This window comes from Lathyrus oleraceus, chromosome 6, assembly GCF_024323335.1.
Source record: "Lathyrus oleraceus cultivar Zhongwan6 chromosome 6, CAAS_Psat_ZW6_1.0, whole genome shotgun sequence".
Taxonomy (NCBI): domain Eukaryota; kingdom Viridiplantae; phylum Streptophyta; class Magnoliopsida; order Fabales; family Fabaceae; genus Lathyrus; species Lathyrus oleraceus.
This window is the reverse complement of record NC_066584.1, coordinates 33,199,261-33,218,282: the sequence shown is the minus strand read 5'-3', so window position 1 is coordinate 33,218,282 and position 19,022 is coordinate 33,199,261. Positions and strand designations below refer to the sequence as shown.

The 19,022-nt window shown below is 35.9% G+C and overlaps 1 protein-coding gene across 1 annotated transcript; it reads left to right on the top strand.

Annotated features, from left to right (window-relative positions):
- The first annotated feature begins 15,869 nt into the window (after window positions 1–15,869).
- Window positions 15,870–17,240, top strand: LOC127093221 (protein OXIDATIVE STRESS 3 LIKE 4). The gene is made up of 2 exons (XM_051032126.1): window positions 15,870–16,456; window positions 16,628–17,240. The coding sequence occupies exons 1-2, from the start codon at window positions 16,200–16,202 to the stop codon at window positions 17,118–17,120; spliced, it is 750 nt and encodes a 249-aa protein (XP_050888083.1). The 5' UTR covers window positions 15,870–16,199; the 3' UTR covers window positions 17,121–17,240.
- Window positions 17,241–19,022: the final 1,782 nt, after the last annotated feature.

Below are 19,022 nucleotides of genomic sequence, written 5' to 3'. Positions count from 1 at the left end.
GAAAAAAAAAGTATATGCAAATGAAAAACAGAATAATTCGCTAAGTTGAAAACCCGAAAGGGCGGCTTAGGCAAAAAATGAGCGTCTCGGTGGAGAACCTGCAAGGGTAATCCAGGCAAAAGTTAGAGACTTGATAAAAAAGCATATTTGCATCCCGCTAGATTGAGTACCTCACCCTGGGGCAATCTAGGCAAAAATTAGGGATTTGGCAATTAACTGCATCCTAACGAGACTTTCTGTTCACCAGCCGTCTTTTCGTCAGAGGATTCTCGATTCGTCGTCAACTGAAGCTTCGAATACATCGAGATTCAAATTGGTAGAGAAAGGATCATTATGTTCAATGTAGCCCTCTTCCAATATATATCACTGATTTCAAATTTGTACAGATCTATGGAGTCGTGCCATTCGCAGACTACCATTCCATCAAATAAATTTGAGCTTTTATCCAATTATTTGCACTCTTATTTGTTTCAATTCAACAAATGTTTTGCATGTTTTAATCGATAAAAATATCATTGTTTTAAAAACAAAATTTTTCAAAATTATTGTTGTAAACAAAGTGAACATTCACAATGATAAAAGGATACTCAAAGAATTTCTCAGTGCTCTCCCAAGGGTGGCATGATTTCCAACAGGTAAGACATTTGTTCATACTCCTGGCTTGGTTTGTATCCTTCTTCTCCAGATTCGGTTGTTGGGGTTGTTCCCCAAGTAGAGATTTGGTTGTTGGGGTTGTTCCCTAAGCAGAGCTTCTGTGGATTTTGACTCCCCGAAGCAGAATTGTGTATTGAAGACTCAGTCTGTTCTCCAGCAGTAGTCTCTCCCCGGCTTGATTGCTCAGTCGTTCAGGATATTTGTGGTTAGTGGGTTGATATCCCCGTATCCCGTATTTCTCCCCAAGTGAGTTGCCAGCATAATTGCAAGTCGAGTTGTTGGTGGGGTTATTCCCCAAGCAGAGTGTTGTTGAAGACTCAATTTTCTCCAGCAGCAGTTTTCCCCAGCATGGATGTTTTCCTTGGGGAAGATTCAGCGATTGATGGTTTGTCACCTTGGTGCCTCGCCACTTTCTCCAGTGGGTCCCTATCCCCAGACTTTATTTGTCTCCTGGGCACAGTCACAGTAGAGCTGTTATTGATATCCCCATTGCAGTCGCGAGCAGAGTTGTTGTCACTCTCCCCAGCGCAGTTGCCAGCGGATTTGTCTGCACGGTCGCTTTCCTTTTGGAAGACTCGGTAAGTCAGTGGTTTGATACCCGGTACTTTACCTTTTCCCCGGCGAAGTCGTCAGTGGAGTTGTTTACTTTCTCTCTATCAGAATGGTTGTTATTCTCAGCAGAGCAGGATTTATTTTCCTACTCCGTGGTTGATTGGGTTGATATCCCCGTATTTTCATCCAACTTTCTCCAGCATTTGTCCGCAGAGCGGTTGTTGTGGCAGTATTGCCTGTTGAACCTCTTTCAATCCCCGGTATGGTCGGTTGATAGCTTCGTCATCCAGAGATTGTATTGATTTCCCGATTACTTTTCGATCCTCAGTAGAGCGGATTTCATTGCAGAATCTGCTGATGTGATCCATCAGATGTGTGTCCGCCCCGAGTAGAGTGGTTTGTTGCAGAATCTACTTGTTTGGTGCTTTCCTTCCTCGGTGGGTTGTTCCCCAAGAGAGTAGTTGATGATATCCCCAGTAGAGTTGCTTGTGCAGCCAAACTCTATCCGCGTGACCTTTGCTCCCTCAGTGGGTTGTTCCCCGATGGAATTATGTTGGATCCGTTCCATAGCAGTGCTGCTAGGATCCCCTGCAGGACTTTGAGATTCTCTTGTTCCCCGACAGATTTGTCTTGGTGGCTGTTTTGCCTGTTGTGACTTTCTGTGCCCTAGTTGGGGTGATCGCTGATCCAGTGCTCAGAAATTTGGTATTCTCCAGATATCTCTGATTCTTTTGCTTCTGCTTCCCAGCAGTACCCGCAGATTTTTGCTTTATAGCATGTAGATCTCCAGCAGAATTGGCTTTCCAGTTGGTTTTCCCCTGGAAGTATAATACCGGACGTTTGATTCCTGGACCTGTTGTGTTAGAAATGTCTGTTTTGTCAGCATTCATCAAACATAAATCACGCATATTCATGCATATTCACAAGACATTCAGATATTCATGTTGCATTTTTGCCATATATCCTTTGTTTGTTGTTCCCTGCTATGGTGATATAGATCGTCATAGATCTTCCTAAGCAGATGTCGGGTGTTAAATCTCTCCATATAGAGTCAGCCCCATAAGCAGAAAATGTCTGTCTGTCCTTCTGCAGTTCCCCACTGAGATATACCCTCGTGGATGGCGGTTTCTTCCGTTTCCTCCCAACACATATATTGGGATGGATGTTCCTATTTGAGTTATATCCTCATTAGGACGTGTCTTGATTCAGTCTGTCTTTTCGGATCTTTCCTGAATTGACATTTGTCGTCTGTTCCTTGTGCTTCCCTGTGGTGATTTTTATCCCCAGCGGAGTAGTTCCTGGCCTCTACCCTTATACCGGTAGTTATAAGTCCTATCTTTCCTGGCTTTCTTGGCAGAATTTGTGGTTATACACCTTTTATTCTCCAGCCAGAGTTTTGGTTTTCTACCCTCATACCGGTAGTCGTAAATCCTATTTTCCTGCTCTCCAGCGGTTTGTGGTTTGTTATAAACTCTATTTTGGTTTCCCGTGCGGATTTGTGATTTATTCTATCCCCACGCGGAGTTGTTGGTCTTCTGCCCCGCATTCGGTAGATGTAAACCCTAATTTTGTGGTCAACCCCACCATCTTTTGGCCTTCTGCCTACAAACCAGCAGTCGTAAGTCCTACCTTTGCGGTTTTTCTACAAACCGGTAGTCATAAACCCTGTTCTCTCCTTGCAGAGTTAACTTTGTTGTTCATCCCAACCGATGACAATTCCCTCTTTGTGGATATCTTCATCTAGTTCTTGATGTTGATTTTCCTTTGCTTGGATAAGTTGCTCAGATCAGCACTTATATCCCCAGCAAGTCTTTTGCGGATAATTGCCGTATGCTAGCAATTTTATCCCCAGCGGGTCCTTTCACCTTTTGTCAGTGATTGTGTTCCCCGGATCATTGATTTTCATCAATGCATCCCAGCGAGTCTTCTTGCATTTACCCTCTTGTTGGTAATGTCTGTTGCTCCCTTTGATTGGTCATCATTATATACCTAATTTGGTATCCCGGTGCCTTTCTTTTCGGATTTTATCCTACAAACAACCTACAACCCGGTTCAGGATAATCTTCCATGTGAGTATTCTATCCACGTTCTGACGGTAATGGATATTATATCTCGTTCACTCTCGAGTCAATCTTTGATTGTTTTCTCCGCAGAGTCAGATTCGTATTCCTCGTGGAATCGAATGTCCATCCTATAAACAAGTCTGCTGTTCTAGCTTTCTTCAGGGTGATGAGTGTTTTGGAACACAAACCAATTCACGTCTTCGGATCTTATCCTATAAACAACCCAGTAACCGGTTCAGGATAATTTTCCTTTCGAGTATATTATTCACGGTCTGCCGGTAATGAATAATATATCTCATGCGCTCTTTGGTTGGGTCCTTTGTTGATCATCCCCAGTCGAGTAAGATTCGTATTCCTTGTGGGATCGAATGTCCATCCTATAAACAAGTTTGCTTTCGCTCTCTTCAGGATGATGAGTGTCTTGGAACACAAACCAATTCACGATTCCGGATCTTATCCTATAAACAACCTACCACCCGGTTCAGGATAATTTTCCATGCGAGTACATTATCTACGTTTTGACGGCTATAGATAATGTATCTCATGCACTCTTTTGTCGAACACTTTGTTTGTTTCCCCAACTGAGTAAGATTTGTATTCTTTACAGAATCAAATATCCATCCTATAAACAAGTTTGCTTTCGCTCTCTTCAGGATGATGAGTGTTTTGGAACACACACCAATTCACGTCTTTGGTCGGTCACCTGTTACATACCTACAACCCGGTATCCTTGGTGTTCCTTCCTGATTTTTGTTACCCTTATACCGGTAACATCTTCATTTCTTTGGTGCTTCTTCAGTGGAGTTTCCTGTTGCTTTCCCAGGAGAGTCTCTTTGTTAGACATTCCCCTGCGGAGTTTCCTTTGGTGATTTTTACCCCTTTGCTATATGGGTGTTTATTCCCCAGTATATGCATTTCCCGGCAGGGAGGTTCTATGTGAATCTTTTCCTGGTCCGAGTCCGGATTTTTATCCGAAGTATCCTTTATGGATAGTTGAGTCAGCTTATGTCTTTCCAATGGATTTATTTTCCTCTGGAATTCTTTATTCCCCAGTGCGAGTCCTTTGCTACCCCAGCAAGTTCTCCATTCCGATATCTGTTATCCCCACTCGGAGTCGTGTCTTGTTCACGCTGTGTCAGTTTTGTCATTACCCTAATCAAAGTCGTGTCCTGCTCACGCATTCTTTTTCTTATTATCCCCTAGCTGAGTCCAATAAGAGTCTTATTAGTTGAGTCTCTGTTCCTGGTGAGTGTATTACTCCGACGGATCGTCTTTTCTTCTGTGTGAACAATATATTCTCCACAGAATTTGCTTTTGCATGCATACATCTGCATCATGAGGTCTCTTAGGGACCAAAATTCGTCTCATTACTATTATTTAAGCCCATTCTACCGCGTCGAGATGAAGATTTCTAAACTTCACTTCTCCGGCTAGAATGACCTTAAATAGGGGCATCTGTAAGACCCCAATTTTTGCCCTAAGATCCCTCATGGCCCATATCATATCATATCATGGCCTCAAGGATCTTTGCATACCTTAGCTGCCCTCCTAGTGGGTGGGATACCTTGTGAGTGTGGTTCTTGATCACCAAGCATGTATAGCATTTGTGTGTCATTGCTTTTCATATGTTTACTAACCAAAAGTACAAAAATATTGTCATCTAACCTTGTTGCTTGCAGATGAAGCTAGCTAGGCCAAAGCAGTCAAATCAGGCATTGAGCAATTGATGGTGGCCATTCTTGAAGAATTTGGACACCATGATCAATAATCAAGAGTTCATATAACTTGTGATATCATTTGGAATCAAGATCTCATGTGAAAGAGGCTTGGAATTCATCAGAATATGGCCCAGTCAACCAAAAGTCAACAGAAGTCAGCTGTGGTCAACTGTGGATTTAATCATGGATTTGGAGGTGGGAAGTGATTAGAAATGCTCCATTCATGTTCAAACAAGTCTCATTTGACATTTCAAATACTCACATTGAAGGATTTAAGGTCATACCAAAAGTTTCCAAAAGGAAAAATGACCTATGGTTGCAAGTTTCCAAAAGAATAGCGAGTTTTTGGAACAACTTCAACTCAATTTTCCTCCATCAAAAAAGCTTCAAATGGAATTTTGTTGAACATGAAAGTTGTAGATCTTTCTCTCCCATTTTCAAAAAGTCCAAGATCATGAGAATCGGATGAACGGTTGAGGAGATATGATCGAATTACCACCGAGCGTGCATGGCGAAAATTTTCATGTATCGATGCACACGAGTTTCGTATCGATACACGCAAGGCAAAAATGGCTATGTATCGATGCACACGAGTTATGTGTCGATGCACACTGTTAAAAAATGCTATGTATCGATGCAAACAAGTTAGGTGTCGATGCATACTGTTAAAAACTGTTATGTATTGATACAAACAAGTCATGTGTCGATGCATACTGTCAAAAAGTGTTATGTATCGATACGTACGAGTTATGCATCGATGCGTACTGTCAAAAATGTGCTAGGCATCGATACAGGAGCTTGGGTATCAATACGTAGCTTTGTTTTGAGCTCTCATACAGCATGGTTCACGTCCATATTACTTCATGCACCATTTTCATGCACAAGGGGGAAAATCCCATTTTGTCAAAACACCTCCATTTTAGCTAAATGCATTTACCATTTCACTAATCATGTTTAGGCATTGTTAATTAGGAGTATATATAGCACAACTCTAACAGAATTGAAAAGACTAATCACAATTCACAAATCACAATCAAATTCTTCAAATTCTCTCAAGCTCCTCCAAGATCCTTCTTCACTTTTTCACTCAATTCTTCAAGAATCCACTGATTTTTGTGCTTTCCTTTGTAGCATTCATCATCTGCAGGTGGTGGAGGATTTCTGTTCGTGAAAATCGGATCAAGAATCGGTCAAAACTCCAGCTATTGCAACAAGGAGCTTCCATGGCAGCAGCAAAATTCACCTTCGTCGTGCACTATTGAGCTGAGAGACCATCATCAACCATCTCCTACATCGAATTGCTCCATCTGTTTTTATAAACCGAGGCCAAATACACGCAATTCCAACAGAAACCATCATCAAAAGGTAAGATTCGAATCCTCCGATTGTTAGAATTGGCATGTGGTTTAGGTAGTGCTTGGAACATAGAATAGATTGATGCTTGAATCGTGTGATTTAGTCCGTTATTCATCGAGATATGTGGATTCAAAGGTTACATGTTAAAACTTCTTTCCATCGATCCTTGCTGTGTGTTAACTTCTAGACGATTTCATTGGCATATCCGTGTTCTACGCGTAATAACCTTTCCAACGGTATACGGTTTATTGGATTTGGTGAAGAAATAGCCGTAACCGAATTCGCCGGTGTGGATGAACAATACCGGCTGCGCGAGGAAGAAGGATTTTCTGGAAAATCTTTCACTTCGATCCATCGTCCGCGCTGAGCAATTCGAAATAGTGTTTCCCGCGTGGCCTGGACAAATCAATTGCCGCCACCGCATTAAACAACACGCTGCCGTTTTGGTACTGGCTATAGAGTTTCACATTACTGTCATTGGCTGTAACAGTAGTAGCAATTCCATAATTAATCCACTGTACCATTAATCTAAATTAATTCGTATACTATTAAATAAATATCTAATAAATTTAACAACTTAAAAAATTTCATAAAAAAAATCCAATAATAATCCAAATAAATTGAGGCTTTTTTTTGATAATCTTCTTTTTTTCTCTGCCTTTTTATAGAATCAAAAAATAAAAATGTTGCTTGGTAGAAATTTGAATTGCCATAGAGATGTTCATGATGTATGCCAAATTCACATGTCTCACCATTTTAATTATATAATCACCATGCATAATCCAAATTAAATGAAATTTTAGATATTAATTCTTAACACTTCCCTGGAATTTTTGACATAGGTTTCATAATTTTTGGACTTCTGGTTTTTTAGATATGATTTATTGAAATTGAATGTGGAAAAATGTGACACAATGTGATATGCTGAATTCCCTGAATTTTTTTGCCATGCTTCCCCTTGGCCTATGGCCTTAATTTTTTGCATGTAGCACCATTAACATGTTAGCATTCACTGTGAATTTTTGTGGATTTTTACAATCCATTTCCAATTTGATTAGGAATTTTATCTTCTGCCTATCATTTTTTGGACCTTGTTGGTGACACCTTTGTATATATGTTGCCATATCCACATACCTTATCCTATGACCATGAAATTTGGTAGAGTAGTTTTTGATAGGTTAAGCTATCATTTGGCTTTGGTCCTACTAATTTCCCATGTACCATTGCTGTTTACCATCTAATTGAAGTTGGTGTATAATCGTAGGCTTCATTTGATGTTGTTTTTGCATGTTCCGATATGTTTAATTAATTCCTATTGATCTACTAGTCCAAATGACTTGAAAATTAACATGGGGCTTGTTGAATGCCTTCTGATTAGAATGTAATTTTTGTGGATTTTTTGGTGCCATTTTGGCATTTATTTGAATGTGATCTTGCTGGTTGTTTGTATGAGACTCCACATTGCATCTTTTGCCTTCCATGTTGCATAAATAGAAATAGGAGCATAGTTTGAATATGGGACCAATTGGGATCCCTTTGTTATTGATATTACTTGAATTTGATCATGAATTGGCTGCTGTTTTAAGATTTTTCCATCTTTTTGACCCTAGGCTAGTCCTAGTGGTCATGTTACTTATATTTGAAGTTAATTGTGCCTTTTCAGGTTAGGGAGTTAATGATTAAGGAATTTGCTCCACATTATGGATTGTGTTACTTGACACATATGACTAATGTATTTGTTTTGTAGGATGTTTGGTTTATGTGAGCCTTGCGCTATGCACATCATTATTTGTATAATTGTACTTTGTTGATTGATTCCTACATTGTTATCTGATTATGAATGGGATGCTGATTTTATTGGATTGTTTCCAGGTACCCTTTAGTCGCTCAGTTCTCTTAAGAACTTGCTTTGCTTTGCTTAAATAGCAACTTGCATTGAGGTATAGAACCTTCTTCTTCATGTAGTCTGGAGACCCGGTCTGTTATTTGGCCGGGCAAATTGTCTGAAGTCCTCCTTAAGAGGCATTGATTGTGTATGTTTATATTTGTCCTAAGCAGGAAAAGTCCTCATTTGAGGCAATTGGTGGAAGGTAGAGATAAGTAGCCTATCTCCCACTATTCAGTGAGTCTTCTCCTTGCTCCCATTACATGGTTGTAGCATTGAGATCCCAACCCAAGATCTATCGAGTCCAATTGGGGAAAGAGTTCCATCTTTCTGAACTCCCCCACATTCTTATATTTACATGCTCTCTCGGACATGAGATAGAAGCAATGAGGCACACCCCTCATATCCTTTCATCTGCTTCACCTTAGCCCCTCAATGGCAAGGTTAAGAGCGACACTTACCTCTTACAGTGGACTTTCATAGTCAAACCCTTTTGCTTGAGCCTCATTGAATGGTTATAGCGTGTGCTACTTGAATTTATGTGATTGATTACTTGGTTCATTTATACATGATTACTTGATTGCCATTGTGCATTTACTATCATTCATTGCTCCTTGTAGCATGTCCATTATTTCATACCTATGTGATTTGTTTGCTTACCCATTGAGGAACCAGTTATAAGTCCCTGTAAGCTGGCATCTGTTCCCATGACGTGGAAGGGGTAGAGTGTAAGACCTCATTGGTCACTCATACCCATTGCCTAGTGCATTTGTTGTTGTATGTGAGGATTCATTGTAAGTCCCTGTGATGTGGCATTTGTATTCCTAGGATCATACTGTGGAGGTTAACATGAGTCCAGGTAGATTGGCAGTTGACTTCCCTGTTTTGTTTTTGTTTTATTCTGATGGAGATTAGTGTAAGTCCATAGAGTGGCTTCTGATATCCTTACTTGCTTTAGGAGACAGGTTTAAGACCATTGAGTGGCATCCAGTATCCGCTTTTGTTTACTTTCATCTGTTACCATGTTCATATTATTGCTCATTTGTAGCCTATTCCTAAGGACCCACTTGAATCATCTTCTATATGATTTCAAGAGGCGGACCCTCCTAAGAAGTTTTACATACACCCCATTCCATTCATCTCATTGTGTCCTACCTTTTCACACATGTTTAAAAGCTTGAAATAAGTGTTGTGCAAACATTCTCGCCCCTTTTCAAATTAGAAACTTGGACCTTAAGTCCATGATTTTTCAAATCCCATTTTGTGAATACTTCATTTTGAATCAATTTTAATCATACTTTGACTCCTTTTGTGAATAATCCTAATCCATTAATTTCACTCATTCAAATGTTTTGGCTTTGTCCATTCTTGTTAATCTTTTCATGCATTAGCCATAGGTTTCAATTCTCATTGTGGTTGATGTAAACCTCACCCTATCCTTAGTGAGTCGACAATAAGACTTCCGTACTGAAAACAGGGTTAACCCCTCTAGTGCGTCGAAGCTATCCTCACATGGTGGATGTTGGTCTTGGTCGAGTTTTCTCCCATTGATAATGAAGAACCTTAAGTGCTATTGTTTAAAATTGAACTCACAAATGTTTTGGAAATCTTTTAGCCGAACTACGGCGTTTTGATCCTTACCTTTGATGGAAGGTACGTAGGCAACGGGTTCATCCGTTCGAACACAAAAATAATTAATTTGTACTTTCTTTCCTCATCATCCCAATCGTGTTTGCACAATGCTTATGTCATGACAAATAATAATTTTCAAACAACAAAGTGTGAAAAGGGCTCCCTAGGAGTACCTAGGACGCATTGGGTGCCTAACACCTTCCCATTGCGTAATTTACCCCTTACCCAGATTCTCTGATCTTTTTATTAGTTTTCTACGTGTAAAACTTCTTAGGTTTTTGTTCGCTTTTTAACCAGTCCTTAGGATAAATAAAAGTGCGGTGACGACTCTATATTCATTGTATACATTGCTTGTGATTTAATCAATAGATCATATAGTAACGAATACACCGCTACAATCATCAAAACCATAGTGTACATCTAACCGTTGTTGATAGTTATATATGCAAGAACATAAATCTATATTAGTACATTAAGACCTGATCTTGTATCATTTATAATTAACTAATCATAAACTAGATAGAACACTAAGCGTAATATCAGACGAGCTTTCACACTTTCACATCTTCAAGACCACAACTTTATATCTTTAAGTCATTTTGCTTGATTAGACTTTCTCTAGCAATTTCAACTGAAACTTGAAACATTTGTTTGAGGATACTTGAGATATCTCTTTCTTGTATAAGATGTCATCATAATTGACCATTTGAGGATATTACTTGCACACCACATATAACCATATTATGTACATATTTTTCTATAACGATGATGCATTCTTTATTAATTAAAAAACTTTACTTCAAAATATTATTTTTAGATTTGTTGACCTTGCATATAGATGAATCAAACATTGATCCATTACCTTTGTCATACAATTGACTAATACTAAGTAAATTGTGTTTTAAACAAACAAACAAAAATGCAATGGTAGAATTCTTACTTCGGTACTAGAACCAACAATTTTACCTTTTTTCTTGTCACCATAAGAGACATAACCATCATCCTTAGGAGTAAAAAATAGTAAATTATTTTTGTCTATTTCATGTGTCTTGAATAACCATTATCGAGATATCAGTTTGAGTTTGAGGCTCTAAAGCACACATATCACAAATTAATTCTTGACCTTTGGTACCCAAATTGTTCTTGGTAATTTAGTGTTAAAGTAAAACATGTTGCCTTTTGGAATTTCATGATATTTCTTTCATAATTTTTTCTTATATTACAAAAAGATGAATTTTGATCATATTTACCACTTTTAAAAACAGTTAGACACAATATAATTAGAGGTCTTATTCCGACAATAATTTTTTAAAGATATTTAGTTTCAAGAATGAAAATAGTTTTCTTAAAGAAGAAAATAACATCTCTTAATTTACTTGATTCATCTATAACTCTTTATAGATAGAAAAAAAAGCTCATTATATGTAAATTCAGTTTCAAAGTTGTTTACCTCATTTTCTTCGTGGTTTTCCATAAAACATAGGTTGTCTTCTTTCACTTTTTGAGATTCATCATACGATTTCACGTCATTGTCATCCCATTCACCGTAAGTTCTTTCTAATTTCTTTGGTGGTCTTCTATATCTTAAAGTTTTTTTTTGGTTTTTATGATCAATTTAACTATATGTGATCCTTTTTATCACACTAAGCTTGCAAATGTGAAAGTTGTCTCTAAAATTTTTCTAATACATAATTGTGCAATAAAAATCCAACAAACTTGAACATAAAATATAGTTATATTATAATATAAAGTGAAAACCAAATATTCGCTACAAATTTAAATGAAAATGTTTCGTAAATAGTAAATAAATATCATAAAATAAAAAATAAAAACACGCACACACACATATATATATATATATATATATATATATATATATATATATATATATATATATATATATATATATATATATATATATATATATATATATATATATATATATTGAGTATTGCAAACAATATTTTTCCTCCTATGTCTCATATAATACGCTGCAACTCATTCCTCTCCTAGTATCTCATGCACTATGTCCCATATAAGAGTGTCTTCCTTTATCCCTTTTTCTAGTGATTTCATTTTTTACTAAATAAACGATTCAACACTTATTGGATTCACATAAGTTGAATTTGCCTAAGCTTGTGCCTCCTCAAATATCTTATGATAAGTTGTCCCTGGGGTTCACCATCTTGTGCTAACAATATAGAAGAGTGTGTCAGTTTTTAAAATCATTGTATGTAACCGAAGACAGTAACATGTGGTTGATCAGCTAGTTCATTTTGTTTTGCCTATGGAACCATATACTCTTAGTAGTCCTTCACTAAAAGATCAACATTAGTACAAGACATTGTAAGAGGCGTAACAATACTTGAATTTCATTAGATGTTAGTATATTCCGAAAATTTCTTAATACAAGCTCTAGTAGATGAGGGTACATGATTTTAAACCCAAAGGAAAACCACCCTAAGTACCAACAAATATATTCCAATCGTCGTGTCTGATGGTGATCATCGTATGGAGAGAAACAAATGTCATTCACCAAAACACAATTTATATGATTAGTAGTGGTATGCCTCATAAGAGAAGAAAGGTAATAGTCTCAAGGGAACTCTTCATCGCATCAAGCGAGAATTTCCCATTAAATGATAGCATGGAACTGAAGGTTAAATAACAATTATTAAGAGTTGTATAAAAATAATAGGTTGAGCAAACATTTCCCGAAGGAACAGTATTTCCGGCCAATTGTCTAGTCATGAATTTGCTTTACTCGTCCAATTTGGGATATAAATGAACTATACATGTCGCTCTTCAACTATACATGTCGCTCTTCAACAATGCTTGTGAAACCTGTGTATATTGGTGAAGTACTTCATGTATATAATTGTATTGTGCATTACACTCTCATCCACACAAAAATGTTGTGTCAGCCATATACAAATAAAAAATATTTATGGCACAAAGTTTGCAATGCTCTTTGAGTGCATCATCATCGTAATGAGCAATATATCCATTCATATGAGAGGTGTACAAAGTCTTTATCCATTTAAAATGTGAATGACATCCTCAAGTTTGATTAATATTCATTTAGATCTCCTGAGGATCAACTTTAATTCTTCAACCATCATGTCTCCTGTGCCAAGCATATGAATCGTAGAATGATCCAATAGTGGGCCTTTGACAGACATATGAAGTAGACTTGAAAAATCGTAAAGGATGAGGGTTATCTCACCAATAGGAAGATGAAATGATGATTTATCTAAATTCCATCTCTAAGAAAACGCTAACAACAATTTGTGATATATATATATATATATATATATATATATATATATATATATATATATATATATATATATATATATATATATATATATTCTAAATTAAACAAAACATATACCTCTTTATTCTTTATATGGCGGACAATAGGGTTGACCCAATCATATCGGAGGCCCCGTTCTAATTTCAAAAATGGATCCAAATTTTTAAAAAATACAACTATAATAATTAAAAAAATATATCAAAAATACAATTATGTATTAATTAAAAATAAATTTAATTATAATTATTTTGAGTTTTGATCGATCTTGATTTTTTATATATTGAGTTTTTATCCTAACATTTCTTTTAATTATTGAGTCTTTTTAATAATATTTTATTTATTTTTATTAATATTTATAAAAAAAATTGAAAATTTTAAAATTTAGGACCCTCTAAAATTTGGGCCCCTGTGCTACAGCAAATGTTGCACTTGCACAAGGTCGGCCCTGGCGGACAATGTGGAACGAATAAAGAGAAAACAGAGATAAGCTTGATGCCCTCTGAAAAATACTTTATGTGCAAGAGTCAGATTCAAAGATTGAGCTTGTGTCTGATGATGGACGTCAAATCTACCTTATGACTTCTAAACTTAAGCCTGAGATGAATTCCTTGACTCATGTTAAGAATCATGTGTGTCAAGTGTATTCACTGACTCAAACTGCGTACGTTAGGCATGAGAAGGCTTTTTTTTCTTTGCATACAAATGCATGTTGGGATACTCTACCATGCAATATATGTTATTGTATGCTTGTCATTTTTCTGTAATTTTAAATAAACAACGAACACAAACACAACAAAACGGATGCAAGAAATTACCATCATTTCAAAAGGATTCATATGGAACGTATTGTGAATGTTTTTGGGATGATCATCACATAATTTTTGAAGATATCTTTGAGCTTTCAAAAGCATCATTACAACCATGACAACTAGCATAAGGTTTCCATTATCTTATGATACTATGTAAGCAACAAATACAATGTAAATTTATACGTACTTAATACATTGTTTGATGATAGAAAGTTTGTGTAAGTCTTAGCATTTGTGTCATGAAAATGATGTCGGAATTACAAAGTATAATTGGTTTCTTGATCAGTAAGAAACCCACAAGGGTAGAAAAGAAGAAGAAAATAAGAACACAATGAAATTGATTATAAACTATTATTCTTTACTTTCTCTTTAAAACAAGATTACAAGTGTTACAAAATAGCAAATAATCTCTCTCATCCTAATTAGGATTTGCGTTATGCAATGATGAGAGACTATTATGCTATTTATAAGAAAACTACATACTAAACTAATGGGATTTTACACACATGTTCATCACACAAGCTAACATAGCGAACAAGCTAACTTAAACAATTATGCATAACAAACAGACTCAACTCAACATGCTAACAATTCTAGCATACTTCAATTACAGCATGTGAGCAGACTTCGGCGACATGCTGAGGTTCTGTCGAATTGTCGAACCAAGAAGTTACCCTTTCATATGTCAAGTTGTACCATGAAAAATCATTTTAAACATCTAACTCATAATAAGCATTAAGAATGAAGAATCATCAATATTAAAGCTTAAGTAGAATTACATAAAACGACGCGACCAAATGAAACATAAATATATAATAACTACATCTACGTTCAACAAAGAGATTTCTAGCTACGCTTAATCATCGTAGTTGTACAGGTAATCCAAATAAGACAAATTTGAAGAGTCATTTGCAAGTGTCAATGCAAAAAGTGTTCCTGCCTTTAATCCCCCTTTCATATTCTCCTGTTGAGACCAAGGTGAACTTACTCTTTTTTTGTATTTTGTTGCATCCACCAAAATTCACTGAGAACTAAAGTTAAACCTCATATTTATAGGCCAACGCGCTACCCATCTTTGTCTAGCGTGCCTACTTTCTTTTAGGTTAATAAATGTTAGCTCTCCATGTAACTAGCCCTAACTCGCTACGCATGACGTTCATTTTTGCTTAGTGCACAAACCATTCCTTCACCATGACATTATTTAACCAGGAAGTCTTCTCTCGCCTAGCACGCCATACATGTGGCCTATCGAGCCAATCTTGTAGAAAGTTGGTCTTGACAAGGTCTTTGTGTGTTGCTTGGTTGTCTTTGAGTCATTTTCACTTGTTTTATGAATATGCAGCAAGTAGAAAGTCCAAACAGATGCTTTAAAAATATTCATCAATAAATAAAAAGTTTTTGTATCGGTTACTTGTAAAATAAGTAAATTAGTGACTATGTATTATACAAAAATTTGACACTTATTAATACTTAAATTCAGTTCAATTTAGATATGAATCTAGATCTAATACAATTTATTTTGGTTTTAAAAAAATTATGATTTCAATTAATTTTGAGTTTCTTTATTTTCCCTTTTATATCGGTATTACTTTTTAATTAAATTTTTATATTTTTTTAGATTATAAAATTATTAATTTTATCACTCATTGCAAAAACAAATGAAATCCATATTAAATAATGAATTTCTTTATATATATTTACTTTTAACCTTTTACATATTCATTAATCTATTTTTTATATTTTAAGCAAATTACATCCCTTTTGAAGAGTCAAATGTATAAATATAAAACAATTTAATTCTAAGATTAGAAAAAAGAAAAGAAAAAGAAAAAACAAGAGCAAATTTAGAAAAAGGATAACAAAGCATGATCTCTAAAACGTTGCTTTATCCTGTCATCACATTAAAATTGTAGATAAGGATTCACAACTCCATTTCCCACACAATAAACTATAATTAATTAATCTTTATTAAAACATAATTTTTTTGTCACTGTCGTTTCCACGTCAGCATAAACCTCTTTCTTCCTCGTTATTTCTCCGCCGGCGATAACATTATCATTTCTCTCTCTTTCTCTCTCCAAAAAAAAAAAAAAAACTGTAACCACTCAGACAACATAGGCAGCGTGAAACCCGTTCCTCGTATTCCTCTTTCTTTTGTCTCTGTCCCTCGTGAATTCGTTTGTTGTTGTTTTTTCTGGTCTCGATCGGCAGAAAATGGATGTTATGGTGGGTCCCTCTTTCTCCATCGACGTTCCGTCATCACCTCCGTTCACAGGTAACCGTCCGACCGGTAACGTGTTTTTCTCCGGCGACTCGTCGGGAAGCTCGTCCTCGATCGGAACACCAGATGACAGCGACATAGAAAACGAGAATGTTTCTCCGAAGAGAAACCGTGAAGACGATGAAGAAGTTCAGAGCAAGTTCAAAGGTTTGAACTCTCTTGATTCATTAGAAGATTCTCTTCCAACAAAGTTAGTTCCTCTTTTTATCCTTTTAATTAATTATTTTTTTGTTAATTTGCTTAATTTAATAGGGTTTTGTTCTTTGGTAATTGGTTTGATTTGAAGTTTTTGATTATTCGAATTTTTTGTGAAATTTTCTGATAAGGGAAAGTGTTTTTTTTTTTAATGTAAGCGAATCAGGAAGGGATTATCGAATCATTTTATTGGAAAATCAAAATCGTTTTCGGATCTATCTCAAGTGACAAATGTGGATGAACTGAAAAAGCAAGAGAATCCATTCAACAAGAGGAGAAGGGTTTTGATTGCATCTAAGTTATCAAGAAAATCTTTTTATTCTTGTTTCAATCCAAAATCAATGCCCCTTTTGCGTGTGGATGAGGATGAAGATGATGAAGATGATGAAGAAGATCAAGGAGTGGATAAAGAAGTTGGAGCAAAAGAGTCACCATCATCTTCATGTTCTTCAATGGAGGAAAAGAAGAATGTACAAAAAGATGAAGTGATGATGAGACAATTTGAGAATAGAATGCCTCAATCTTATGCTAGTCATATGAGGCTTAGGTTAGGGAGCTTTAAGTCTAGGAGCTTTTCTCTTGCGGATCTACAAGAACATGATGGGGTGGAGGAAGATGCAGATGATGATGATGTTGATGATGAACAGCATTTGGATTAAAAGTAGTAAAAGTTATTAGTACTGAGCTTTTAATTTAATTTTTTGTACAGATGGAGTTTTAACCCTTTTATGTTATTATGTCATATGAATTGGGTGATAGGAACTCAAATTTTCATTGGATTGATTGGTTGATTGCCTCTTGTTTGATTTACTCTATAGTTCAACAAAAAATAGGACTGAAATTAGAGATTGACCCTTAAAAAACTAATAGGTCAAATTTGTTGAATTATTGGATGATCAATTTTCAATTTTATTCATACACATTTTCTGTGGAAATTCTTATAAAAATCATGCATACAAAGAAAAATTAAATCTTAAATATATATTATTCGATACATTTTCTAATGCCATGCACTATTAAATTTAATGTATGGATATAAGTAGCAGGTGATTCAACCTTCTTAAATTTGACTTGGATACTATCTTAGATACTATCTTAAAAATTATGGTCATGTTTAACTCAATCTTACATAATCATCAAAATTATAGTCTATTATGATTTTGTTTAGTTAAAGTAATTGATAACTTATAAGTTAATAGGTAGTTTATAGTTGATGATTGACAATAGTTTATAATTGATGATTATATTAATAATTGATTATTGATATTTGATAAATTAATAGAAATGTTTGGTAAAATAACAATTTTAATTAAGGGTGGCAAAACGGTCTTCACTCATTGACACGTTCGTTTTGCTCGCACTTTAGATGAGACGGTCTATGAATTTAGATTTGTACCCTCTAATACGTCTGTCTTGCCTCTTCGTTCATTGGCACGTTCGTTTTGCTTGCACTTAAAGTTGACGCCTGTGAGTTAGTAACCTTACCATTTTCGCCTTGTAAGCGTACGTGTATGTCTTCTCTAAGATTTTTCACGTTTGTTTTGACGATTCACAATCACCAACTTTTTTCAAGTTGTCACCAATCACCAATTTTTTCCAAGTTGTCACCAATCACCAACTTTTTCCAAGTTGTCACCATCCACGCATTGATGGATCAAACCATCGTCTTGAAATCTTTCTTCTGCTCTTCCTTATGCGTTGTTTGTTGTGCAGTCGTTGCACCTTCGATAAGAGGACTCACCCCATTCTTGATCACTTCAAAAACATCTTGATAATCAAGCAGCACTTTCATTTGTTTACACCATTTGTCGTAAGTCTCTGCGTCAATGTGGGATAGATTTGTAAGGATTCTTTCATTGGAGACAAAATTTATGTTGCACACTAGGTGTTTGTTGATCAGAATTAGCCTTTTGATGCTAAATGTTGGAACTTGGAATCACAAGATTGGCGAATGATGGAGAAAATTAGAGTCTGGAGAGAGAAAGAGGAAAGATTGTGTGTGTGTGTGTGTGTGAGAGAGAGAGAGAGAGAGAGAGAATTGAGGACGAAAAATGTTAATCACATTCATTAAAGCTGAGAATGCCTCCAAGGAATTTATACAAAAGTTACAAAATGATTGGGACCCAATACAAGCAATTACATAACTGAAAAATACAAAAACTCGGGTCTGTAACCGGTTACAGCTGACACTAAAATAAAAACACTTTCAATGGTAACCAACTACACTCAGATGTTAGTCGATTACACCCTCGAGATTTTGTCTTATTCTTCAGTCCAAAAGTGAAATTGTTATTGCTGTAACCGGTTACACCATTGTGTAAACTGGTTACAACACTTGAATTACTAAAATCACTTTTAACACGCCACATTAATTTAAGTGTTCCAAGTCTTCCATACTCGTGTTCATCATCAACCTCTTGAGCACGTCATTTGTGACTTCCTTAGTCAACAAGTCAGCCACCTGTTCTTCACTTCTATAATATCCTAATTTTAATCTACTTTCACTAATAAGCTTCATCAAGTAGTGAAACCTCGTCTCAATACGCTTGCTCCTCCCATCT